This window comes from Podarcis melisellensis (genome assembly GCF_964234715.1).
Source record: "Podarcis melisellensis genome assembly, chromosome: 12".
NCBI lineage: Eukaryota > Metazoa > Chordata > Lepidosauria > Squamata > Lacertidae > Podarcis > Podarcis melisellensis.
Window position 1 is genome coordinate 39,678,190 of NC_138544.1, and position 26,279 is coordinate 39,704,468.

At 44.3% G+C, this 26,279-nt stretch overlaps 1 protein-coding gene across 2 annotated transcripts in view; it reads left to right on the plus strand.

Moving 5' to 3' along the window:
• Window positions 1-307: 307 nt before the first annotated feature.
• The window catches only part of MYO3A (myosin IIIA), a 113,208-nt gene continuing 87,236 nt past the window's right edge, over window positions 308-26,279 (plus strand). For both annotated transcript variants that reach the window (XM_081931447.1, XM_081931448.1), the window contains exons 1-5: window positions 308-740; window positions 6,001-6,183; window positions 7,800-7,934; window positions 20,803-20,907; window positions 21,700-21,799. In XM_081931447.1, coding sequence (XP_081787573.1) covers window positions 6,016-6,183; window positions 7,800-7,934; window positions 20,803-20,907; window positions 21,700-21,799 — 508 coding nt within the window. In that variant the 5' untranslated portion in view covers window positions 308-740; window positions 6,001-6,015. The remainder of the gene's footprint in view (window positions 741-6,000; window positions 6,184-7,799; window positions 7,935-20,802; window positions 20,908-21,699; window positions 21,800-26,279) is intronic.

The following is a 26,279-nucleotide window of genomic DNA, read 5'->3' on the forward strand; positions in this document are numbered from 1 at the left end:
GAGCCCCTTCCCAGAGTCCTGGCTTTCTGCTTCGGGTTATCAAAATATATGGGCATCCTTCTTTAGCCCGGCTGCAGACAGCAGCAGCAGCAGCACCTGCCGTTCACGTCCACAACGAGGAAGAAAAAGGACTATCCACACGGGGAGGGGCTGATCTGCTGCTACTAATGCAAAGCTTATTGCTTGTCTCTCCTAACGCCAGGTGGCTGCTATCCAGGCCACCAGGAGGAGGAGGGCAGGCGGCGGATTTTATTTTACTTTTTTTTTTTTTTAAGGAGAAGAACAATCTGTTGCATGTCTCATTGGAAAGAGTGCGAGGGGGCGCGCGGTGGTGGGGACTGAGATGGGTGTCTCCCTTATGGATGCCTGGAAAATAGGAGGAGGACAAGGAGGAGGGCGAGAGCCTGCTCGCGTGGCCTTCTGTTGACCCCCGGGGTAAAGCATCCGCTGCAGGGCAGGCGAAGGGTCAGGATCCGACGGGCGGAACCCCTGGACAGCTGCCTGCTCCGCCGGAGCAACCTGATCTGGCCATCTGGAGCGAGGAGAGCTGAGCGCCGCTGGCGCCGGGATCTCTGCCTTCCCGCCCTGATTCTCTGCGGGCGCCGCTGGATGGGCCGAGCTACCCGCGGGCAGAGGGAGCTGGTGGCCGCGCAGGACTCGAACCCGCGCCCAAGCCTCTCTCCAGCGAGGCAGGAAGAGTCGCGTGGGGCTCCTGTCTCCGCCCTGCACCACCAGGCAAGGTAAGCCCCCTCGCCCCCCAGGGTGGTGTCGAGAAGATGGGGAAGGTCGGGGGCAGAGGAGCAGCTGAGCGCGCGCGATGGGGAGGAAGATCGCCCTTTCGGGGAGCGTGTAGGATTCCGCGCAAGGAGCGCGCGTTTACCAGAACGGCGAGCTGTGTGCCCTGCTGCTCGTTGAGGCAGCAAGGGATCTTATCTCCCCACCATAGGTGCCGGCGCCCTGGGTGCTCGGGCACCCACAGAATTCCCCACGAAGGGGCCGGGCACCCACAAATTTTGGCGCCAGTGCCATGTACGCTGCATGGCACCCACGGCCCCGGGCACCCACGGTCTTGGGGCCAAACTGGCACTCCTGCTCCCCACCACCGCCAATCCCCGGTTATCAGACTGAACTGAAACTCATGGCGCGTACTTGCTGGGGAGCAAGCTGCATAGGATCGGGCTGCGTGCGTAGGCAGCAATCCTAAACCGATTGTGGGAGTAAAGTAAGATAAATGGACTTCATTGGGTTTTGTGCAACTGAGTCTTCCGGGTGTTTTACTCGGTCCCCTTTGTTCTATCGGGCTGCCTCCCTAGTAAACGAAAGAGTTGCATCTATAAAGCTGCAAATAAAACGTTTTAAGTGTGTTGTAAGATGAAAGTAAGGGAGTTTGTTCACTGGCTGCAAATGCCCATGGTCGGAAACTTGGCAGTAGCCTCGGTTTGGTATCAGTGTGAAGTGTCGTGAGCCCTAGTGACATCATAGTAATAGCAAAATATTAATTTTAAAAGCATGAGTAGCTAATGCATGTGTTGATTTGTCACTTGTACATGTGGACTACACATGACAAGAAGCAGAATCCAATTGCAGATGCAATTTCTCTCTTGCCCCATGTGCAAAGACAGACCTCTTACAGGCTGTAATGAGATATGGTCAGCTGCTGCACAGAAGGGAACCTGTTGCATATGATGTGGCCTTGAGTCCCATCGATTTCAATGAAGTGAGCTTCCAAGTCAGTGTGCTGAGTGTCACAGGTGTGGCGCCTTCAGCTTCTGCACTTTTCACACCTCTGCGCATCACAGCTTTGTCTAGTCTAGAGGTCCACGAGTGGTTTGACCACTGTAGTATGCAGTAGGCAATGTTACAAATATATATTGACAACTGCCATTATCCTAACTTTATATTGTTTACCTTTTTCTAGCTGGCTAAACTCACTGCCCGTATTGTTGCTGTTATAAGTAAGCGCAGCTTTTGTGTTAATCTAGCCTGTTCTGGAGGGTCTATAGATGCCTTGTTCTTAACTGGCTTTGGGGGAACTAATCATGTTATGTACCGGTATGTGCAGTTGGATGTGTAACAGTGTTTTAATGCCCGGAGCCTTTCCTTTCCTTGACCAGGTTATCTGATACACTTCCTTAATTTCTAACTTGGATATCAGTACTCAGATAAAGCGAGCAATTCTTGGGTTACGGGTGACCCAGTTCTTTGGCCACCGAAGCTTTGTTGTTGTCAGCTCTGACAAATAGACTTGAGCAAAGGTATTGATTTTTATGACACTTGTAAATGTTCATTGGCTTGTAATAGGAAAATTAAAAGGTGCTTAGACTTGGGGATCTGGCTTGCTCTTCAGAAATGTTCATTGGGCATCCACTTGTTGAAAAATCACTTTGGGTTTTCGTTCTGTTTTGCTGCGTTTCTTAAATTGAGTGCTGCTAAGAGGAAAGTAAACGTGAGTTTGTTCATGGACTACTGATGCCTAACCCCTGCTTAGCCATGCACAAAGCATGGGCACCATACAGAATGGTAGCATCTCCTATATCAGTGCTTCCCAACCTTTGGTCCGCAGCTGTTTTGGGACTACAATTCCCATCATCCATGACCACTGGGCTTGCTAAGTAGGGATGATGGGAGTTGTAGTCAAAAAAACAGCTGGAGACCCAAGGCGAGGGAACACTGTCCAATACTATTTACAAATCCTTAGTTCTTAGAGTAGGGGGAGAGGAATCTTTTTTTTCTTAATTTGCCCTCATTCCCTGGGGGAAACAATTGAGAGCCACATGCCACTCGGCCCTGAGCCAAAAAAGGTGGGGCCACTCCCTCCCCCCAATTTATTTATTGAATGTATGCAGGCCGCTCCCCATTTGTGTGGGGGTTGCGTTCTGGGTCATTGCGCATGCCAGTTGTTTGTAAGGCTGTCCCACCCCTGTCCTGCCCCCTTCCAGGGCCCAAAACAAAGCATGTGTTAGTGGTCGTGCATCAATTGTCAGACGTGAGCAAAATGGCCGCCGCTTGTATACCAACCTCCCTCCAAAGGAGCCCTGTCACTACTAAAATAATACAATTAAAACTTAAAAACAACAACACCAACCTTCTCAAAAATAAATTATTTTATTTATTAAATTTGTGTACTGCCCTTCATCTGAAGATCCCAGGGCAGTTTGCAGCCTAAAAATACAAGATAAGAATGCAAAATATGTAATAAAAACAAGGACAAAACCAAACTATAACCCTTCTCCCAAAAAATAAACCACACGCATCTAAAATAAGGTTACCAGACATCCCCATTTCCTGGGGACAGTCCCCGGATTTACAAATCAGTCCCCATACAAAATCCATTGAAGTTGAAAAGTGTCTCCAGAATCATTGAAAAAAATCTGGTGACCTTAATCTAAAAGGATATAAGATGTTAAATAGCCAAAGGGGAACATTTTTGCCTGGGGGAAAAGGAAGACTCAGGTAATTATAGACTGGTGAGCTTGACATTGATACCAGGAAAGGTCCTAGAACAGATAATTCAACAGTCGGTCTGTGAGCATTTAGAAAAGGATGCTGTGATTACTAAGACCCAACATGGGTTTCTCAAAAATAAATCATCCCAGACCAATCTGATTTCTTTTTCTTTCTTTCTTCTTTTGGAATTACAAACTTAGTGGATCAGGGAAATGCTGTGGACACAGTGTATCTTGATTTCAGTAAGGCTTTTGACAAAGGCCTCCATGATATTCTTGTGAGGGTAACTGTTAGGTGGATTTGACTGACCGAACCCAAAGAGATTAATGGTTCCTTGTCAAGTGGCAAGTGGGGTGCCGCAAGGTTCTGCCCTGGGCCCGTTGTTGTTCAACGTCTTTATAAATGACTTGGATGAAGGAACTGAGAGGATGCTCATCAAATTTGCTGATGACACCAAACTGGGAGAGGTAGCCAATGCTGCAGAAGACAGAATCAGAATTCAAAATGACCTTAACGTATTGGAGAACTGGGCACAAGCTAATTTCAATAGGGACAAATGTAAGGTTCTGCACCTAGACAGTAAGAACCAGATGCACAAATATAGGATGGGTAACACCTGGCTAACTGGCAGTACATTTGAAAAGGATCTAGGGGTATCAGTAGACCACAAGCTTAACATGACGCAACAGTGTGATGCAGCAGCAGCAGCAGCAAAAAAAGCTAATGCTATTCTAGGCTGCATCAACCGAAGTCTTGTGTCCAGATCAAGGGAAGTAATAGTACCGCTCTATTCTGCCTTAGTCAGACACAGTTTTGAATACTGTGTCCAGTTCTGGGCACCACAATTCAAGAAGGATGTTGACAAGCTGGAACATGTGCCGCGGGAGGGCAACCAAGATGATCAAGGGTCTGGAAAGTAAGCCTTATGAGGAGTACTTGAAAGAGCTGGGTATGTTTAGCTTGAAAAAGAGGAGACTGAGTGTGCTGGTCCAGGGGCGGGAGGTTACCGTGGGGCGAGGTCCAGGACCTGAGTCGAGAGTCGGACAGTCCTCCACAGGCGAAGCAGGGTCCACAGCAAGGAGCCGGGCAAGGACAGGAACTCTGGGGGAACCGGACTGGGTGCTGGCCGAAACAGGTCTTCAACGACGTTGCTCCCGCAACCTGGGACCGGGCTGACTGGCCTTTATCTTCTCTGAGGCCAGGGGCGGTCCCGGCCCCCAGGAGACCCGCCTCTCCTGGCTTTAAGGCGAGCACTCCTCCTGGGAGAAACCAGTTCCCTCTGCCTCTCTGCCCTGAGCCTCTGCAGTTCAGCAGAGGCTGAAGGGTTACTGGACCCAGGGGGAGACTCACCTGTAGGCACTGAGTCCTCAACCACCTCCGGAGCCAGAGTAGATTCACCTGGTGCCTGCTCCTGAGGATCCAGCACAAGGCCCTGCCCCAGCTCAGCCAGCCCTGGAGGCAGGGACTCCTGTGCAGGCTGGAGTTCCTCCGGTTCGGCCTCTGAATCGGATTCCCAGGCCATCACACTGAGAGGAGATATAACCATTTTCAAATATCTTAAGGGCTGTCACATGAAAGAGCATGCATGTTTTCTCCTGCTCTGGAGGGTAGGACTCAAACCAATGCCTTCAAGTCACAAGAAAGGAGATTCCGACTAAAATTCTGGGAAAATTTTCTGACAGTAAGAGCTGTTTGGCAGTGGAACAGACTCCCACAAGAGGTGGTGGACTCTCCTTCCTTGGAGGTTTTTAAGCAGACGTTGGATGGCCATCTGCCATGGATGCTTTAGCTGAGATTCCTACATTGTGGGGAGGTTGGACTAGATGACCCATGAGTCCCTTCCAACTCAAAGATTCTATGATTGCAGAAATGTCCCGTTCTTGTGTTGCCACCCTCTGTACCTCTCATGGAGGAGGCACATGACGAAAGCTTTAGAAACTCCTGGAATAAATAATTTACTCTCAAAACTAGTCATTTCAGGGTTGCCAGGGACAGGTCCTTCAGCCATCACATGTCTGGGCAAAGAGATGTTTTTAAATTCCTCTGAAAAGTTAATAGTGAGGGAGGCTGACACATCTCACCCAGGGAGGGCATTTCAGAAACAGGGAATCTGCCAGCTGCTTTTGGCTCGTCAGAGTCCTCTGTTGAAATCAGAGAAGAGGCGAGATTTGAACTGACTACCTGGCTGATCTCTAAGCCACTATACCAGAAGTGGGCATCGCGGTGCCCTCCAAGCTCCTATCATTCCCAGCCAGTATATGATTGTGAAGGTTGTAGTCCAACCATATCCAGAAGACAACAGAAGGCTACCTCTGTACTATGTGGTCCTAGTGTTGTCTTGGCACTATCATGTGAATTTTGCCCCAGATAGCTGAGATTTTAAAATTATGTCTCTTACTCCTTTTGAAACTTTTTTTATGACAAATACTTCTTGGTAAAAATTAATTTTGAAACATAGTGAGATGTATAAACACATTTCTGTTCAGTTCCCTCTGTAATTGGGACGACTGTTCTCAGTGATGGTTTCAATGCAGAATTCTTTTTTCCCACCAGGAGTTGCCTTTTGAGATGCTGCCCTTAACTGGCAAAACAATCATATTTGACAGCTTTCCTGATCCTTCAGACACCTGGGAAATAGTTGAGACGATTGGCAAAGGAACATATGGCAAAGTTTTCAAGGTGTTCAACAAGAAAAATGGGAGCAAAGCTGCAGTCAAAATCTTGGATCCAGTTCACGTAAGTTTACTTTTAGAATTGAGACACAGCAGAGACTGTTGTAGCTTTAAGAACTATGTTTTATTCACACATTTACACCTTCAATCTGCATGGAGGGAGTCCAGATCTTACAGCATGTTCATTTCAAGAGGGTATTGTTCCCCACAGCAGTGCAGCACTGGCGTCAAAGTCATCTCCCCGAGCTCGCCTTCAGCCATCCTGCCCAAGATGGAGCCCACTGTTGGTTCTCCCCCGTCATCTTCCTAGCACACCTTGCTAAAGATTCTTTTCCTGTCACCCCACAACCTTCTATCTGCCCAGGCCCAAGATTCCTCCTAAATGGGTCACCAACACCTTTTGTCATGTTAATGTATTTCTGGAAGAAAGCTTAGCCTGTATTTTTCCACTGGCCTCCAGTCTTCCCTTCAATACAGCAAATAATCAAAATCCTACCATTTATTAATTTATAGTGTTTAGGTGAGTGTCCTCCATCTAAAACAATATATTCATTGCCTTTATTGGCTAGCTTATTTTTCCTCTGTTGTTTCATAAATTTGCCACAAAGCCCTTGTGTTCTTGAAATGCTGGCTGCTGTTTGAGAAAGGTGGGGTGTCAGGTGCCAACTGATCCATAGTTTCTGCTTCATGGACTGTGAATGTAATGCCCTCATCTGTGGAAGTCTGACCGCATAGATTATATCGCTTCCTTAAACTGAAGGAATCCTGAGTGTCTGAAGAGGGAGCCATTGCAATAAACAAGGTGCTTGAAAATTTCCATCTTTCTTTGAGAACACTGCACTGGATTGAACTGAAGAAATGAAATAACTAACGGGGGAAAAGCCAAGCAACTGCTATCAATTTACCTTTTTTTCTGACTTAACTTAACTTCTTTTTCTAAATGCTTCTTGATTTTTACAGCGGTTTTAAGATATGTGAAACATAAAGAGAGGACGTTCTTAGCAAAACTAAGAATATGTGAGTTGGAACTCAAGGAGACCCCCTTTTTGTAGCCTGCAATGTGGAAAACAGGAATAATGCTATCAGTATCCAACTATTGATACCCAATTGTTTTATAGGCTGCAGTTTCTATAAAAAACCCCATCCTGGCTTCTAAAGGGACTTTGCAACAAATGCACTAAGCCTTACTTCCTAGGATCAGAAACCTGGTGCTCTCCACGTGTCATAAGACTACAACTCCCAGCATTCCTACCAATTGGCCATGCTGGCCTGGGGCTGATGGGAGTTGGGTACAGTATTCAGAGGGCCACAGGTCTCCCATTCCAGCTATATACACATTTACCAGGAAATAAGTCTCATTGAACTCAGTGGGGCTTACTTAGAGCAGACGTGTACAGGATTGCACTGGGGAAAAGCCCCTAGAAGTGTTGAGTTCAGGTTATACTTTTTCTCAGACTTCAGACACTTATGGCTAGAAACCTTTTCCCCAATTTCTCTTTTAATATTCCAGTATTTTCTCAAAAGACCAATTTGTTTTCAGATTCTATGCAGTGCAAAACCTTTTGACTGCACATCAATAAGTATACCTAATAAGTATATTATTACATGTTGTGCGTAAAACATGTTCACAAGGTGTTCCATTAATTCACTGTTTCTTTTGCTTTCCATCCATGTTACTAGGACATTGATGAGGAAATTGAAGCAGAGTACAACATTTTGAAAGCTCTTTCTGACCATCCAAATGTCGTCAAGTTCTATGGACTGTACTACAAGAAAGATGTGAAGGATGGAGACCAGCTGTGGCTGGTTCTGGAGGTAGGAGCTTTGCTTATTGGTTGGTTTTTGTTCTCCTGGTTTTTAAGTGACCACCCCAACAGGGGTGACCACCCCAACATTGAGTGAGAAAGCTCAATGTCATTACTAGAGAGTTTTTAGTGTCACAGGATATTATTCTAATTGCACTTACTAGATATCAGAGGTAGACTGTGTGGCACCCTTAAAATGTCATTGGACTGCCACTCCCATCAGTCCTAGACAGTGTAGCCAATAGTCAGGGAGGATGGGAGTTGTAGTCCAAAACATCTGGAAGATGCCATGTTGTTTACACCTGAGATACTACATCTAATTGACTTTCAGGACCCCTCATATCCCAATAGCCTATGGCATGTCTTAGGAGTCTCTGGTGCCACTCCCTGTGTGATCATTTGTGTTTATGATGGCTTTTAGATGGGTTTATGTGCAGATACAGTGGTACCTCGGGTTAAGAACTTAACTTGTTCTGGAGGTCCGTTCTTAACCTGAAACTGTTCTTAACCTGAGGTACCACTTTAGCCAATGGAGCCTCCCGCTCCCGCCATGCCGCCGCCACACAATTTATGTTCTCATCCTGAAGCAAAGTTCTTAACCCGAGGTACTATTTCTGGGTTAGCGGAGTCTGTAACCTGAAGTGTCTGTAACCCGAGGTACCACTGTATGTGCTGCTTATAGCCAGAGCCAGCTCACCGGCAAGGTGTTGCCATAGAAACTCTGCTCTGACACTGGTCTCCCCTGCACCCCTAAGTGGCAAAGCTCTCTAGAATGCCTCCCCCCTCTCACCAAGTTGGCTTTGCCACCTGGTGGGACGGGAGATTCAGCCAGGGCTTCTCCTTAAGGAGAGGCCCTTGCTAAATCTTGCTTCCTACCATCTTATGGCAAGGCTTTGGAAGGGCTTTTCCTTGAAGGGAAGCCCTTGCAGAGCCTCACCTTTCTTTTTTCATGACAGCAGAGAAGCCCAGTTCACAGTGAGAAGAACGCAGCAGATCAATGCAGCCCTGTAAGCTTAGGGCAAGCCCAGTGTCTTCTTGAGAAGCACTCTGGGGAGGGCCAACAGACTTGAGGAAAATATTCTGGCCTGTTCCAGGCATCGGCTGATCTCATGTGAGATAATGATTAAGTGACTGGGCACCTCAGATCTTGGGGGGAGAACCTAGAAATGCCAGAGTTTGCCGGCAGCTCTGCTTGTCATCTTCATGCCTCGCTATTGAAGTACAGCCAAGGAAAGACTGTTTATGCTTTGTTTTGAGCACCTAGGCTGCTATTTAATGCGACAGTAGTAGTGTCTTGATTTGGCCCTGCAAGTCAGCTGTTAATCTGCAGCAGCATCCATAGACATCTTCCTGCAGAAAACCCCATTTTCAATGAATGAGAGTTATACAGTAGCTCCATTGACTTGCAGGGGTGGGGGCAGGGGTGGGGGAGGGGCAGCTCCCCCCCCAAAAAAATCAAGTAAATAAATAAAAATACTTAACTAACTGACTAACTAACTGTGTCACAGATAACTCGGTTCTGCCCCCCCCCCATAATAACTGTCCCCCCAGTAAATCCTGGCTATGCCTATGTTGACTTTGGAAAACAATTGCTAGACATTTAGGTAAGTCTTTAAAGGGTGGACATATTAACTCCCACAATTTTACATACTACATTATTGTTGGGGAGTAAGTGAGGCCAGCAGCAAAAAGTTGCACTTCAGTTTTAGATGCCGGCCATGCCCTTTACCCGGGTATTCCATTCCATTCTCCCCCCTCCGCCATTTTCTGTCACACACACACCTGCAAGAGTCAGCATTCCAGGGCCACTGAGCATGCTCAGTCCCCACTAGGATGTTTTGAGGAGAGTTCCCCCTCCCCCTTAGGGTTTATTCCCCCTGTGTTTTTTGTTTGTTTGTTTTTTTCAAATTATTTCTTCAATATTTTGGCTTCCTGTGAGCTTTTTTGCTGCTTCCCTCTCGTTCATGGATGGTGCTGTTTTGGCTGCATCGACACTCATAGCCTGAACCCTGAGAATGGAGAGCATTAAATAGGATGACTCATCTTTGTAGTTCAGCTGCAGGCTTGCCCTGATAAGTGTTGCGTTATGAATTCTTCCTTGCAGCAGTCCTTGAAGTTAATTAATAATGCTAACCACACACACTACTAATCCCAAAGAATAATTATCATGGAGGATTATTGTGATCCAGTTGGCAGCAGTGTTTGCTAATTTAAAGCCCTGCCTGAAGTGATACTAAGTTATATTATTCGGCTTTGATCTCTCCCCCCGCTCTCTTTTAAGAGTTAACATCAAGCGTTTGCATTTTGTTCCCATTTAATTCTGCAGGAGAGATGTATAAATATTAAAATTTAACAGTAAAATCCTCAGTAGGCCTGTACTTTATCAGTTGTGAGTTTGGTTTTTATCAAAATAAATGGAACAAATGTTCTGTGAGGAATTAACAATGGGCTACAGGGATGTTTGAACACTATTTGATATGCAGAGACATCTAAATATTTGCATAGCTGAAACTGTGCTTCAGATCTCACAAGCCAGTTTGTGGAGGCCACAGAATGTTCCTTTCTTGCGATTTTTTAGAATATGTGTGTGGAGTCAGAATTGATTTAGATTAGGGGAAGAATCATGCAAACCACCTTGGTTCTTATTATGTGGCCAACATCACTGTGTAAACTGGTGTGCTTTATTTGGAGCAGTGAATAATCCCTGGTTATATAAGGATGTTTTCCTACCAAGTTCTGTGACTTGCTTCCTACCCATCCAGCAAGTTTTCTACTCCAGACTTTCCCAACCTGGTTGTGGATGATAGGAGTTGTGGTTCAAAATATCTGGAGCACACTTGCTTGGAGAATTCAGTTATAGTCTTTTCCCCTTTCCCCTTGAACTTGGTAACTAAAACCTTCGGCTGCCTATAAAACAGAACAGTGAAAAGTGGTCCTTCTCAGAATAGAAACCCCCAATTCATAAGCTCCCACAGTTGTCTGTAAAATAAAGTGGTTAAGAAGAAGGGTTTCTCCGAAGCCTGTCCCAGTCGACTTATTGAATATTAATTGCAGAAGTGGTTTTACTGCTTTTATAGTACGTATTCTACCTCGTTATATGCTGCTTTGATAGCTTCTGGCTGTGAAGCAGTTTATACATCTGCAAAATAAATACATGGTGGCACTCACAGCCTGCGGCAAGCCAGGCATGGAAGTATAGGAAGATCCCATTGGCCCATCTAGCTCAGTATTGTCTGACTGGAGCTCTCCAGGATTTCGTTCTCTGTTCTCTCCTAGCCCTGCCTGGAGATTGATCCCAAGACCTTCTGCCTGAAAAGCAGGTGCTTTGCCCCTGAGCTATTGCCCTTCCCCAAGATGTATATGTATATGTATGAGAGAACCATCACATGTTGCTTCTGTTCAGTCTCAACCCTGTTTGGGATAGGGTGCAAAACAGTCCAGATTATGAAGACCAAAGGTAGCAGCAGCCTGCTTCAACTATTATAAGTTTCTCAATTCATGAGACTTGCCAGAGAGCAGAAGCTGGTATATGTCATACAGAAAGCAGCCTTAGTTTTTCCCATCTGCTTCATATTATCAAGTCCACCTAATGGAAACAGGTGACTTTGCTGTAAGTAAGTAAGTAAGTTAGTAAGTAAATATCTGTTCTTTTACTTAAAATCAAGCGTTCTGCCCACCTCCCCATTGTATATCCTATAAATGCTTGCTTGCATTTTGCACTGCATTTCCTTCTGTCCACCTCTACCTACTACATTTCCTTGTATATCTCCTTCCTTGGCCTAATCAGCTGTGCCACCGCCTGTGTGGAAACAATAGCCCAATAACAATGTGTACAAAAAGCAGACTACTTGAACCCACTTTATCGATAATGACGAAATGGTTCACTAAGGAACCCTTATGCCTGCTCACTGCAATAGCGCTGAAAATAGCGCTGCTTTGCTTTTGGCTGCATGCTCTAATTATACTACATAATATATTGTCTTTCAAAAGAAGCCGTGTATGGGAAATAAATGTGCAAGCCAATATAAGAGAGCCTTTTCCTACTCTTCAGACCTGGGTATTTTTCCATGCTGCCCTGTATAATTGCTCCTTTCAATCCAGCTCTGCCTTCTTTGATCCATTACGGCTCTAAACTAGCCTTGATTTAGCCATTTCTAATAATGAGCCGCGTAATGCCGCTTTTTTTACTTCCCAATTACAGTAATTCCGCTCTTTTAAAATTATGTCCCCCTTTCTCTGCAAGATCAAAGATTTGTGACTACTAGTAGGCTTTAGAATACTGAGGTCTGGTAAATACTCGTAATTTTCTGGGGGAAATTACATATTACAATCCCTTGCTTGAGCAGACTGAGGGCATAAATTGTTGCCTACCCTGGGGTACAGAATAAAGGCTGGCTTTCCTAACACTTTGTTTTCATCATCATGTAGAAAAGCAAAAAGCCAGATGAAAGTTCAGGTACGAGTTTTCAGGTATCTGCACTACTAGTGTCAAGATTTGATTTATGTCCACAGTAAGCTCTTTGAGAATCAATCTTCTTCGTCCCAAAGAACTCTGGGTTCAGCCAGGTTTGATCTTGTGTCTGGATCTGAAGCCACTGAGTGAAAAAGGAAGCTCCATTCTCTCTTCCCCTTCATCACTTATTATGGGGAGTCAAAATAGCTCTAGCCTTCCCCCTTCCTTTTGGGCAGAAGTGGATGAAATGTGCAGGCATGATCATATATGCTGAGGGAGGTGGTGAAGCCTGCCATATTTCAGAGTGATAGCTCACTAGTGCAGACTTTACAGTTTTGGGTTATGAAAAATAGAAATAATTTGACCTCCCCTAATACTATGTGGAAGGGATACAGGTGGCGCTGTGGGTTAAACCACAGAGCCTAGGACTTACTGATCAGAAGGTCAGCGGTTCAAATCCCCACTATGGGGTGAGCTCCTGTTGCTCGGTCCCTGCTCCTGCCAACCTAGCAGTTCGAAAGCACGTCAAAATGCAAGTAGATAAATAGGTACCGCTCCGGCGGGAAGGTAAACGGTGTTTCCGTGCACTGCTCTGGTTCGCCAGAAGCGGCTTAGTCATGCTGGCCACATGACCCGGAAGCTGTACGCCGGCTCCCTCAGCCAATAAAGTGAGATGAGCGCCGCAACCCCAGAGTCGGCCACGACTGGACCTAATGGTCAGGGGTCCCTTTACCTTTAATACTATGTGGGCTATTGATCTAAAAAAATTGAGAGAGGTAAGAAAGCTGGCAGATCAGACCTATTTGTCTGCATAAGTTTTTGTGTCAGGAGTTCTTAAAATATACAGAGGGGACTTTTTTGGCTCCATGGCCCAGAATCATATCAGCATCAGCCAAATTTGGTGGGTGCGTAGGTCACATGAAGTGACAATGACATCATATGCAAGATGCTGCTAAACAGGATCCCCCCCCCCATAATATTAGCACTATCGAATGGTATCCCTTGCTAAAGCAATGAGGGAGAGGCTCTCTTTTAGCAGTTGAGCCTCATGCACACTCCTTCCAGATTCAGGGAGGGGTTTGCATGACATTTCCAGCTAAAGGGAAGGCACAATTTTAGCAGGGGAATTTCCATGGAATTTCCTGCTAAAATGATGGAGAAAGGTCTCTGTTTTAGAAGGCGGCTACAGTACAGTGTGTCAGGAAAGGGTTTGCAAGGAATCTTGCCGTGCTGAGCTTGCCATCAGCTGATGGGTGGGGCTTAAAATCCCTGCTCAGTTTGGCTGAGCTCCTCTGTTCCATGCTGGGAACAGGGGCCTGCAGTCAACACAGGATTTAGCCCTGTCCTCACACCCTTCCGATGACATCATAAATGACATCAGCTAGTGGGTTGGGGTGGGCTTGGGTTGTGGAAAATGGCCACAATCGAGACCTGACAGTTGCAGTGGACTAATTTTCTCACTTGACCAAAAGTTCTAGATTCAGATAGGTAGCCGTCATGTTGGTCTGATGCACTCAAAATATATGGGGGGGAAAATAAAATTGTCCAGTAGCACCTTAGAGACCAACTAAGTTTGTTCTTGGTATAAGCTTTCGTGTGCATGCACACTTCTTCAGATACACTAAAACAGAAGTGACCAGACCCTTATATATAGTGGGAGGGTGAGGTGGGGTTTTTCTCAGGAGGGTGATCAGTTGTAATTTGGTTGTAATCAGCTGTAATCACTAAACTGCAAACTATGGAGAGAGCTGGTCTTAATAGAGATATTGGATTCCTGTCTCATTACATATGCTAATCATCTGCATGCTATCCCTTGCTTTTCTTGTAGGACTAAATGCAGTCGTTAACAGTTCTCAACAGGTTTACCATACCCATTGAGTCAATCACCCATCTCCTACTACCCTGAGAAAAACCCCACCCCACCCTCCCACTATATATAAGGGTCTGTTGACTTCTGTTTCAGTGTATCTGAAGAAGTGTGCATGCACACGAAAGCCTATACCAAGAACAAACTTAGTTGGTCTCTAAGGTGCTACTCGACAATTTTTTATATATATTTTGACCAAAAGTATTTCCCATAAGCTTGATTTCGCTTTTCACAAAAGATGGAAAAGACTGCATTACTATTTTATTTTATTTTATTTTATTTATTATTGGTGTGTGCGTTGAGAGAACAGCACACAGCATTTTTTGGTGGGGTGTCTGCTTCAACATGGGGGGAAACTTTTAGGGAGCTCCTCTCAGGTAAGCCCCGAAACACTATCAGCAGCAATATTTGAATCAGTGTGTTGATGAGTTGCTAATTCAGTGTTATATTTTTATTGCTTGTGTTCTGGTGTTTATATATGTTTGTTGTGCATTACACTGAACTCCTTTGGAAATTGGATCATTTATAAATATCTTAAATAGATAAAATTCAACATGTTCTGAATTTATATGTATATATAAATGTATACATTAATGCTACAGTGAGAGATGAGATGATGAGCAACAATTTAAAAAGACCCCTTTGCTGAAAATGTTGTAAGGAGTGGTCAGACTAAATTTGCATAATTTCATGTGCTAATACAAATGCAAATTCTAATTCTGGCCATAAGAAGATTGGACTTAAAAAAAAAAGTCTTGGCAAATGTATGCAAGGTCTATGATGTAGTTTAGCCTAGAATCATTGAATCATCTTTCAAAGTTACGACTTGAGCTACACAAGATGACTGGTCTCTTTTTCTTTAATTCAGTCCCTGGATACGACCTCTAACTACTTCTCAGTGGGAACTTCTGGAAGGATTGACCAGATGAATAGAGATCCAAACAGCATACATTTGATCCAATTTAAAGCACATGACTTTTCCCACAAAGAAGAGTTTGAGGGTGCTGGGAACTTTAGGTAGAAATCAACATCAAGCTATGTTATGTTATGTCTGGGCAAGCATTTCAACTTGCCAGATGGAATGACCCCCCAGCCCCGCCTCTCATCCCCCCAAGTGCTGATCTATGGGTTTTCCTGACCCCCTGAGCTAATTTTGGGGAGTGTGTGTGGAGGGGGGGACCCCTTTGAGCAACATCTGGAGGGCTACAGCCATCTTACAGGTTACAAGCTGGAGAACTCTGGCAACTATAAAGCTCACCTTGGTTTTGAGATGGGCAGCTCCTGAAGTTTGTTTGTAAGCCAAGCTTGGGAGAACATCCCCACTGCTTCTAGTGTGAGAAATTGTGACTTGGTAAGTGGCTGTCAGTTTTCAGCCATCTGATTTGCACACAGAAGGTCACAGCTTCAATCTGCAACATCTGTAGAAAGGGCTAGGAGAGGCTTCTGCCTGAAATCCTATAGAGCAGCTCTTAGCATGGATAATATAAGCTAGATGGGCGAATAGTCTGATCTGGCATAAGGCAGTTTCCTCTCTTCTTATGTCTGATCCTCAGTACTTGTTCCTCTTCCCACCTCCCTCCGATATAAAGAAAAATTATTGCTTTATGGGTCTCATCTTCCTTGCCTGTCTAGCATAGCTCAGTGATGGGCTAATTGAGAAGCAACTGAACAAATGATTTTTTTTTATTTTTTTGAATGACCAAATTTATAATGGAGCACTTGCTTCCAGTGCTTCCAAGTGTCATTTTAAATTGCAACCCCATCATCGAAATCATCCAGCTCATCTTGCAGTTTTAACTCATCATTCATCTGTAACACAGGCGGCACATTTCTATTAGCAGAGCACATGGCCTCTTCTCACCCCAGGTAACCTTTCAACACGGGCATTAGGAAGCTGCTGTGCCTGTAGATTCAAGGATCATTAGCCCCAATGCTAAGGTGGTCACATGTGGCAGAGGATGGAAGAGAAGCAGAACCAGGTACCCAAACGTTAGCCGAAGGTGAAAAAGAGCCTAGACCCAGACAAAAACAGGAGACCAGCATCCCCCAGTCCTTCCAGACTTCCTCTTGCCCTGCTGTCCCCACCCCCACCCCCACCCCAGGAAAACCCAATCTTTACCGCTGAACAGGAGCAAACATCTATCAGGTTTTCCTGGGGGAAATGGTGGGACAAACAGAAAACCGCTTGGACATGTGCTTTCTAGACATGGGTCAAGAAGAAGTGTGGATGAGCCCATAGACCTTCAGTTGAACACAGGGGCTTGGGTCAGTGGACCCAGACCTGTTGCCTGTTTCCCCACATATCAGGAGAATATGAATATGGCTTCCTTTGTGTTCCTGCCAAAGCGTCCGCCCAGTGCCAACCTCTCCCTTCCACTAAGTGGCAGTGGCACTGACCCTGGTACTGGGAGCGGCTAGGTGCATGACCACACCCCTCTCTGTTGCTAACTGTTACTGGGAATATGTGATTTAAAAGCCATTGCAAGTGGTTGCGTTAACATCTGGTTCAGTGAGTGTCAGATTAGCATTGTGACATGTGTTTGTAGTTATATAAAAGTCTGCTGGCTCAGAGCTAGAGTTCCATTGCGCTCTTCCCCACTGCCCTCCCCAAATGCAATTCAAAGGTGAATCATAAGCGTAGCAGAATATTTTAGGCAAATGGGGGTGAATTCTGTTGCTTTCATTTCCTTCTGCTCCCCAATCATATTTTCATGGATATTGTTGCTAACTGCTGTAGGTTCGGCTGCACCAATTTAGACAGTTGACTGTGTGTGTTGTGTTGTGTGTTTGTAAAGACCTAACATTTGATCTGTGCCTACAAAGACAGCCATGGTGTCTTGACACAATTAGTAAAAATAGACATAGGAACAGAAAAAATAAATTGGAGGGGACACTTTGCCCATGAGGTTTTCCCTGGGCTGTGGAGAAAATAGAACAAGGCTTATATTAACCCAGGGAACGTGGAGTCCTGCTTGCCCAGTTCAAAAAAGGACATGTAGGACTATGCTTCCAAATATTCCTTCTCCATTATGTATTGAAATATCCCCCTTTTGAATTTCGCTACAAATAAATGTGCTGGATGCTGGGCAAAAAAACATCTTTGCATACATTTGTTCCTTCGTGTGCCAAAGAGTGCTTCGGCTTCTTCCTTTGAGGATCAGTGATTTTAACTTCGCCTGACAACTGCTTTTCACGCCTTCATTTTATGCACCTCCCAAAGTGCCAGTTTATAGGAAGATCAAATAATAATTTTAAAAGTATCAGATACTGCGAAAGGGTGTGAAAGGTGAAAGGTGTGTTTATTTTGTATGGTTAACAGGTTTCTTGGCATGCCAACCTTTAATTTATGCTCAGTGTTAAAAAGGTGGGGGCACAGTTCAGCGGTAGAGCACTTGCTTAGCATGCAAAAGGTGCCAGCTTCAGTCTCCAGACAGGCCTGGGAGAGACCCTTGCCTAAAATCCTGGAAAGCCACTGCCAGTCAGTGAAGGCAGTACTGAGCTAGATGGGCCAACATTCTGTCTTGGTGTATGGCTGCTTCTTAGGTTCTTATGTAAACCTAAGATGGCTGGCATCCATCTGTCTCGGAAGACAATGGAGGACTGCGCCTTTGGAGGTGGTCAAGCTGTTGGATGTTTGCAGCGCCTGCTGTGGCTGTAGAGAGACATGAGGGAGAGACATGTTTTGTTGCAGTTGGGGCAGATGAAGGTGTCCAGTTATGCTCCTGCAGATGCACCATGACATTTCCTCTCTCTGTGCTCCTCCCAGTAGTCATTTCACCTCTGATCACAGCTATGAATACACGACTTGACTGTCTGTCTCCAGGTACTGTGGTTGCCTGCAAGAGATTCTCACATGGCAGGGTTGATGATGCTGCCAGCCTTTGCAGGTTTTGGGGGTTTGTAATCTCGGGTAGCACACCATAACACAGTTTCTTCAGGTCCACAATCTCATGTGGTGACCCAAAAGACACATTTTGGGGTACCATGCCTGAAAAACATCAACATTTTTCCAGGGCTTGGGATCTCGCATGGGTCATGTGATTCATGTGGGAATGTAGACCCAGAAGATGGCGTCCCAGATTTGGACTGTGTCATGTTAAGGGTATGTGTTTGAAGGATATGTGTCTTCAGTCAGAAGAGAAAGAGACCCATCAGTGAGGAGCAATTGTGTGGATGGGAGATTGCATGTGTGCTTGTTCTGGTAACGCACCACTTCTGATCCCTCACCTGAATTGAGTGCTCATTGTGGCTCATGAAAGGGCCAGGCCTTCTGCAAATATTTAAACTGATGAGAAGCCCTGTCCTTGGATGGCCTACGCCCAACAGAGCCTCACTGAAGAGCACAGAGCTAACCTCAGCATATTATTTTGACAAATGGGCAGTCGATACACCACAGATTCCCACAGGACTGCAAAACTTCCATTGAGTTTCAGTTTGTTTATTGGTTTCACCATCGATTGTATGACAAGATAAACATGGACAATTAATGAAGCATTCAGCTGTCCTTAAAACAGACTGCCACATGAGAATCTAGGTAAACAAGTCAAGCATTTCTGTGGAAAGGGTAAACGGAGCCACTTTTTCTAGTGATTGTCTATATCTCTTTGCGTGCAAGGCCTCAAGTTTCCTGCTAACTGCTACCAAAGGTCAAAACAAACGAGTGAGCTGGCTGAATAACATAGCTCTTACTTCCTTCTAGATGTGCCATTGCAATAAATAAGTCGGAATACCTTACATAGTGGCCTAAACTACACGCACAATGTCTTAAATCATAAGGGATCTCCTCAGGTTCTCCTCCAAAACAGCATAGGGTATTTTGTTAAAATTATGTGAAAGCTCCCAGTTTTTGAGGTGTGATATATAGTTCATCTTGGAAAAGGAATGTAGCTCAGTGGTAGAGGACATACTCTGCGTACAAAAGGTCCCAAGTTCAATTCCTGGCATCTCCATCTAATGCTGAGGAAAGGATCCCATCTCTGATCCCATTCATCATGGAAAAGAGGTGGGCAGAAGGCTGGCCTTCTTTTTTGTGACAGTATTCTGGTATGGAGTATCAGCTTCTTTCCCTTCACAGCCTGTGGCAGCCATTTTGTACTGGCATTCGCAGCACACACCCACACCCTAATATATGAGTACTGACACCTCATTTTCTACCCAAAAAGCACTGGAGAATAATTATAGGAATTTGATAAAGGAGTTCTGGGTAATTTGCAGCAGATCAGCAAGAATTTTAGAATCCCGGTCATTTAATAATAGCAGTAACGAGCTACTCCCCCTCCAAGCTAAGACTGATGATCTAACAAAATCTTGCTGTAACCAGGAACAATTTTTGTGCTTGTGTAGAACAGGCATGGCCAAACTTGGCCCTCCAGATGTTTTGGGACTACAATTCCCACCATCCCTGACCACTGGTCCTGTTAGCTAGGGATGATGGGAGTTGTAGTCCCAAAACATCTGGAGGGCCAAGTTTGGTCATGTCTGGTGTATAATGACTATGGACTCATCTACACTTGTCAGTTAAAACATAAAAAATGTGTTATAAAAATGTGGCACCAGAGGGCACTGTAAAGAAGTGATCTGTTATCAATGGAAAATTGCATTGAGAGTTCTATTACATGGGGGTTTTTTTAAGTGTTTTTACAGATCGTTGTCAATCCAGTCTGAAACCTCTGTTCAGCTCTAGAACCAAAAGCAAAACCCTGTTCTGAAGAGAGCCAGTGTAGTGGTTAGTGTGTTGGACTAGGACCTGGGAAACCAGGGTTCAACACCTGTGTGCCATTCCCTTGGTGTCCTTGAGCCAGTTGTTGTCTCTCAGCTGAATCTATGTTGAAGAGTTGTTGTGATGATAAAATGGAGAGAAGGGAGAACCATGTAGGTAGGCCTCATTGAGATCATTGGAAGAAAAGTGGGATATAAATGTGGTAGTAATATTATGGCGATGTGTCTTGTGCCTTGCTCCAGCTGGTGGATTTTAAGGTTGTAGTAAAACACCAAGTAGCTCCTATGAAGCTGAAGTGTACTCATGAGAGCAGAAGTCTACCTATTGTGTAGAGTAGATGCTTAGGTAGACAGACCAATTATCTTAGCTGGGAATAAATAAGAAAGCTCCCTATGGTCTTAAGGCGACCTATTTTGAGGGAGAGCTTTCAGTCCTACATGGTTTACTTTTTGATCCATCCCTAATCCATGGGAGAAAGTTAGACTATAAATATACAGTGGTACCTCAGGTTAAGTACTTAATTTGTTCCGGAGGTCCGTTCTTAACCTGAAACTGTTCTTAACCTGAAGCACCACTTTAGCTAATGGGGCCTCCCGCTGCTGCCGCACTGCCGGAGCACGATTTCTGTTCTCATCCTGAAGTAAAGTTCTTAACCCGAGGTAGTATTTCTGGGTTAGCGGAGTCTGTAACCTGAAGCGTATGTAACCTGAAGCATATGTAACCTGAGGTACCACTGTACTTTTAAATGAATGAATAGCAACTGGGTTAACAAGCCTAATAAAAAACAAAACAAAAAATGTAATCATTCCTTTTATTTTATTTTATTTTCAACCAAATAGCTGTGTAATGGAGGATCTGTGACTGACCTTGTAAAAGGATTTCTGAAGCGAGGAGAAAGAATGAGTGAAGTTATTATTGCTTTCATTTTACATGAAGCCCTGATGGTAAGTAAGGAAATGCATTAACAGTTCAAATATTGGCTCTTGATTTTGGTGGAGAATTAATTTTGCTACAGAGTTAAGCACTGGAAGGGAAATGGGACACGGTCCTGCCAACCTCAGTCTGCCCTCAGCTAGTCCTTACCTGGTCCTCACCTGCTTTCCTTCTTTCTTACTACCAGTCCAGTGGGTAGCACTGCCTAACAGGTTCTAGCAGCCTTGCATGCTGTTATATATGAAATGGAGATCATGGTTTAATAGAAACTCTACATGGTTAAACAAGCCTGTTTCGTAAACCATGGTTTGAAATTGACTTGTTTAGAAACTGCTCAGAGTTGTAAAGTTGCAAGCAAGAGCTGCCAAGTGTGTCTCATGGCTGCATGAAAGAAGGGGAAGGGAGTGCATGAGTCCAAGGCTTTTACACGTAGCACTAAAGCATGGTTTAGGGTTACATACAAACACTGAATTTTGTTACATATTGCTGGTATAGCATTTCCTTTACCCCCATCTTCCTAACTACAGACACAGCAAATCTCAGGACAACACTGTAAGTTTGTAAGGTTCATTGGCTTGGAAAATGTATGAGTTTTATTCATTAAGGATTTCCCCCCCATGCAGATGTTTACCATGAGAGATAATTTAAACTCATGTGAACTATGGTGGTTTTGTACTATAGGTATATTCCTGAATTAAAAACACATTAAATGGAATACTTACTAAGTTTACAAATATTTTGACAATTTCGTATTTTCTTTATTGAAGATAAATTCATTAAAAAAGCATAAACTCTCTTTTCAGGGGCTCCAACATTTGCATGAAAACAAAACTATCCACCGTGATATCAAGGGAAATAACATCCTTCTAACCACTGAAGGAGGTGTTAAACTTGTGGATTTTGGTAAGTTGCAATGTCCTTATACCCTTGAGATGCCATGTTGCACTTGTCTGTCAAAAGCAGCCAACTTAGGGTCTGGGCAAACATGACCCAATGTGAGGTGGAGCAAGCCTTGGGCTTCAATATACTCACGCCCTGCCCTCTCCTCAGGTAGAAGAAAGTTACACCTGTTCTGACCAAATACTGCACTGATTTTCACCTTGGGATCTGCCTAAAAGTAGTTCATGATGCAGTATCCTGGATTTCAAAAAGAAAGACCAAAGTATATTTCCAGTTGGTATAAAACTTTGGCTTAACCCAGGGGTGACTGGTGTCTCCCCTAAAAAGTGGGATTCTGTAAGTTATTGCTAAGTCATTTCCAAAAGGGACGTGGGTGGCGCTATGGGTTAAACCACAGAGTCTTGGGCTTGCCGATTGGAAGGTCAGTGGTTTGAGTCCCCGCGACGGGGTGAGCTCCCATTGCTCGGTTCCAGCTCCTACCAACCTAGCAGTTCGAAAGCACGGCAAAGTGCAAGTAGATAAATACGTACCGCTCCAGCGGGAAGGTAAATGGCGTTTCCGTGTGCTGCTCTGGTTCGCCAGAAGCGGCTTAGTCATGCTGGCCACATGACCCGGAAGCCAATAAAGCGAGATGAGCGCCACAACCCCAGAGTCGGCCACGACTGGACCTAATGGTCAGGGGTCCCCTTACCTTTACCTTTAAGTCATTTCCACCCATCCATGACACAAGCCATTTGTCCCACACCCCTCCCATCAGACATTATAGTTGAATTGCGTTTTGGAGGTTCCTGTCGCGCAGATTAACTCCATGTGGTGAGGTGACAGATTTTTGAAATAGACTGTTGCATCCCCTTTTTTATCTGGTGTTGTTATTGCCAGTGCTGCAATTATATGACTCGACTCCTGTTCTGAGAGTTGATCTTGGTTGTTCATAAATTTACTTTTTATGTGCAGGCTGATTTTTATTATCCCTTTGGAGTTTTGCTTAACATTTTAAACTTGGATATAAATATTTGAAATAAATTATGTAGGATCATGATGTATATACACTGACATATGGCTAAATGTATGGGAGTCTTGTGGTTAAGAGACCAGTGGCACAATCCTATACATTCAGAAGTTAGCCCCATTGACTTCAGTGGGGCTTACCTCCAGGAAACTGGGCACAGGATTGTGGCCAATATGTCAGATCAGGAAGGCCTCAGTTCAAACCTCACCTCTGATGTGAATGCATGTTTTGGCCTTAGGGAAGCCAATCTCAGCTCAAGATCTGTAAAATGGAAGTAATATTACTAACTTGGGTGGCGCTGTGGATTAAACCACAGAGCCTAGGACTTGCCGATCAGAAGGTCAGCGGTTTGAATCCCCACGATGGGGTGAGCTCCCGTTGTTCGGTCCCAGGTCCTGCCCACCTAGCAGTTCGAAAGCACCCCTAAGTGCAAGTAGATAAATAGGTACCGCTCCAGCGGGAAGGTAAGTGGCGTTTTCGTGCACTGCTCTGGTTGACCAGAAGCGGCTTAGTCTTGCTGGCCACATGACCCGGAAGCTGTACGGCTGCTCCCTCGACCAATAAAGCGAGATGAGTGCCACAACCCCAGAGTCGGCCACGACTGGACCTAATGGTCAGGGGTCCCTTTACCTTTATTACTAACTTATATTTCATAGTTATTATAAGGATAACAAGTTGTGTGTGTGTGTGATCTAATATGTGATCACTCTGAACATTCAAAAGTGCTGTAGAAATGCTAGATATGATTATTAAAAACACTAATCATGGGTGTGCTGGGAAGTCCTGATTGCTGTAAGGTTTGGAAAAATATTCTCTTGCCTTTCAAGATACTGTGCCTACTCATGCAGCCTTGATGTTAATGAGGTTGGCCATATCACTCAGTACTAATTAGGTCAAGCCCTGTGTGATAGTGTCCCATTCACAACAGAAAGGGAACACCTCATTCAACTGTAAAATGAATTAAGAACAAAGACTAAAGCTGATTGGTCAGAAGCACCCATGTTGACCATGAATAGGAGGCTGTAAATTTTTGAGATAAATTTCCAGGAGTAAGAAGCTTGAAGTCTTAAAATCTTGCTTTTGGCGTGGATATTGGCTTATCTTAAATTAAAACCAGATTTTTATTTCATGTAGTGTTTGGAATGAGTTTGGTTCTTTAGAATCTTAGTCTAGTAACTGCATCTAGAGCTACTTTTCCATTAACTTCAGTATTCTAGCCAAACCTACGGAGATTTTCAATAAATACTTACCCATAGGTTAAGATAAAGGGACCCTGACATTTAAGTCCAGTCGCGAACAACTCTAGGCTCATCTCGCTTTACAGGCCGGGGGAGCCTACGTTTGTCTGCTTGGCTATTGCAAAACATGGAGAGACACTATCTCACCGGTCCTACCAGTTGGGATGAATATGGATATTTTACAGTTAGGGAATTAATGTTGAATGAGAGGCACTTACCTTAGGACAGAGGTAGCCAATGTGGTGCCCTCCAGGTGTGCTCTGGCTCCCAGCTTGACCATCATTCAGGAATAATGGGAGTTGGGTATGATGGATATTCCAATAACATTTTAAGGGCATCACGGTGGCTATCCCTGCCTTAGAATATATCCAAGGTTAATTTTACATGATTTGTACTTGGAAACACCTCCCTCAGGAGCCCTGACAGAACTCAGCACCTGTAGTAGCTGTTAAAAGGAAAGAGACATTCTTACCTATACAGAGGTTTTTAAAAGAAATTGTGATTTTTCTGACCTTGTTGTCCATCCTAGGATTGACATGATTGGTTGTGGTTTTACTTGTTTCACATTACTGTAATTCTTTCATCGTTTGGTGGTTTGAGCTGATATAAGATCGTTAGGGAATATATTTCAATTGAATAAATATCAGCAAAGTTAAACGCTCGTAAATTTCACTGCATTTCAGTGGACAAGATCTAAGAACAGCCTTAATTCTGTTTAAATCCATCAAACTCAAAATGTGCTTCTCTTTCGCTGGTTGTGCCTTTAAGAACTAGCCTCCCAGTATATCTGTGGCTAGTTTGGGATTTTATCTCGGATCTCCCAGGTCAAAGTTCAGCTGTTTTTCCAATGGACTTTTGCTGGTTCTTTTTCTGTTGTTGCAACTAGTCGGCTTGTACTCTGCCAGCTTGACATCACATATGACAGCTGCTGTCAATAATAGGCAGGTTAATGGACCTTTGATAACAGAACTGGCTTTTTCTTCCCTTTGTGGCTTGTGAACTTCTGAATTGTGGGACATAATATTTTCCTGTTCTGCTAAGCCAATTTATTTTGCACAGCAGTGATGCTAGCCTTTGTGAATGGCCTGCACCTTTTGTACATTTCTTTCTTGGCTGTCATGTTATTTTGCCCCCCAGCAGTCATTCCAGACACTGTTGGATTAGTACAGCCATTACAGACAATGGCGCCACAGTAGTAAAGATCCAGATTTCAGCCACTCTACTTATTCCCACTTACGCTGCATGCCCTACTTTTGCCGCTGGCTCTCGGGCACACATTTTCTGTAATGTTCGAGTCCAGTAATTTTTTTATGGGGACACGCAGCGGTATGCATGCTTCTAAACATTTTGTGATTCTAACATGAGAAGAAACTAAAAATTTTAATTTTTTTAGTTTCTTCTCTAGCACGTGAATCATCAGTTCTGTTGCTACCCCTGATGGCAGCCTCATTTCCTGTCACGGTGTTTCCTGAGTCTCAGACAGAAGCGAGCGTTTAATGTGTGAAGTAGGAGTTGGAATCTAGCACAGTTATTGGTCAGTTTTGTTGTTACCACCTCTGATGGAGGCTTCCTTTCCTATCCTGGTGTTTCCAGAGTCTCAGACGGAAGTGAGCATTTAATGTGTGAAACAGTGTGGAATGTGGATGTGTGGTGTTTACTGATGAAAGTTTGGCCTCATTGAGGGGCAGTATTTCAATATGAGTAGGAAAATTACTATTTTTCATCATCATCAGGTAATGCATGTTCTTTGTGCTTTTGTACTTTGTACTCTTGTATTTATTTCCCCCGATTTGAACTATAAAATGCTTATTTTCTTGAGTCAAAATGAGAGTACCCATAAACATTTTTTTAAAGAAAAAAAAGCACTGTGTGAGCCCCATATTTTGGAGCTTGCTGTAGTCTTTCAGTCATCCTCATGCTTCTCTGTCATGGCCCGGTCAGAATATGCACTCATGCTCCACCCTGAAGCATTCCCAGGCACATCCCTGTGGGATAACTCATGACATCACATGTGTGTTATGGGGTTTACATGATGTGATTCCCACTTCCCCACCTCACAAACTGAGGCAAGCTTTGCATAATTTGACCTCACATTGTGTTCATCCATTTAAACCTTGTTGATTAATTTACTATGACGTAGCTTACTTTGGTGTTATTTAAGGCGTGGCATGTGGCATGTAAACAGCACTAGTCACAAATAATTAGATTTGAGGGGTTTTTAATTAGCTTGATTTAA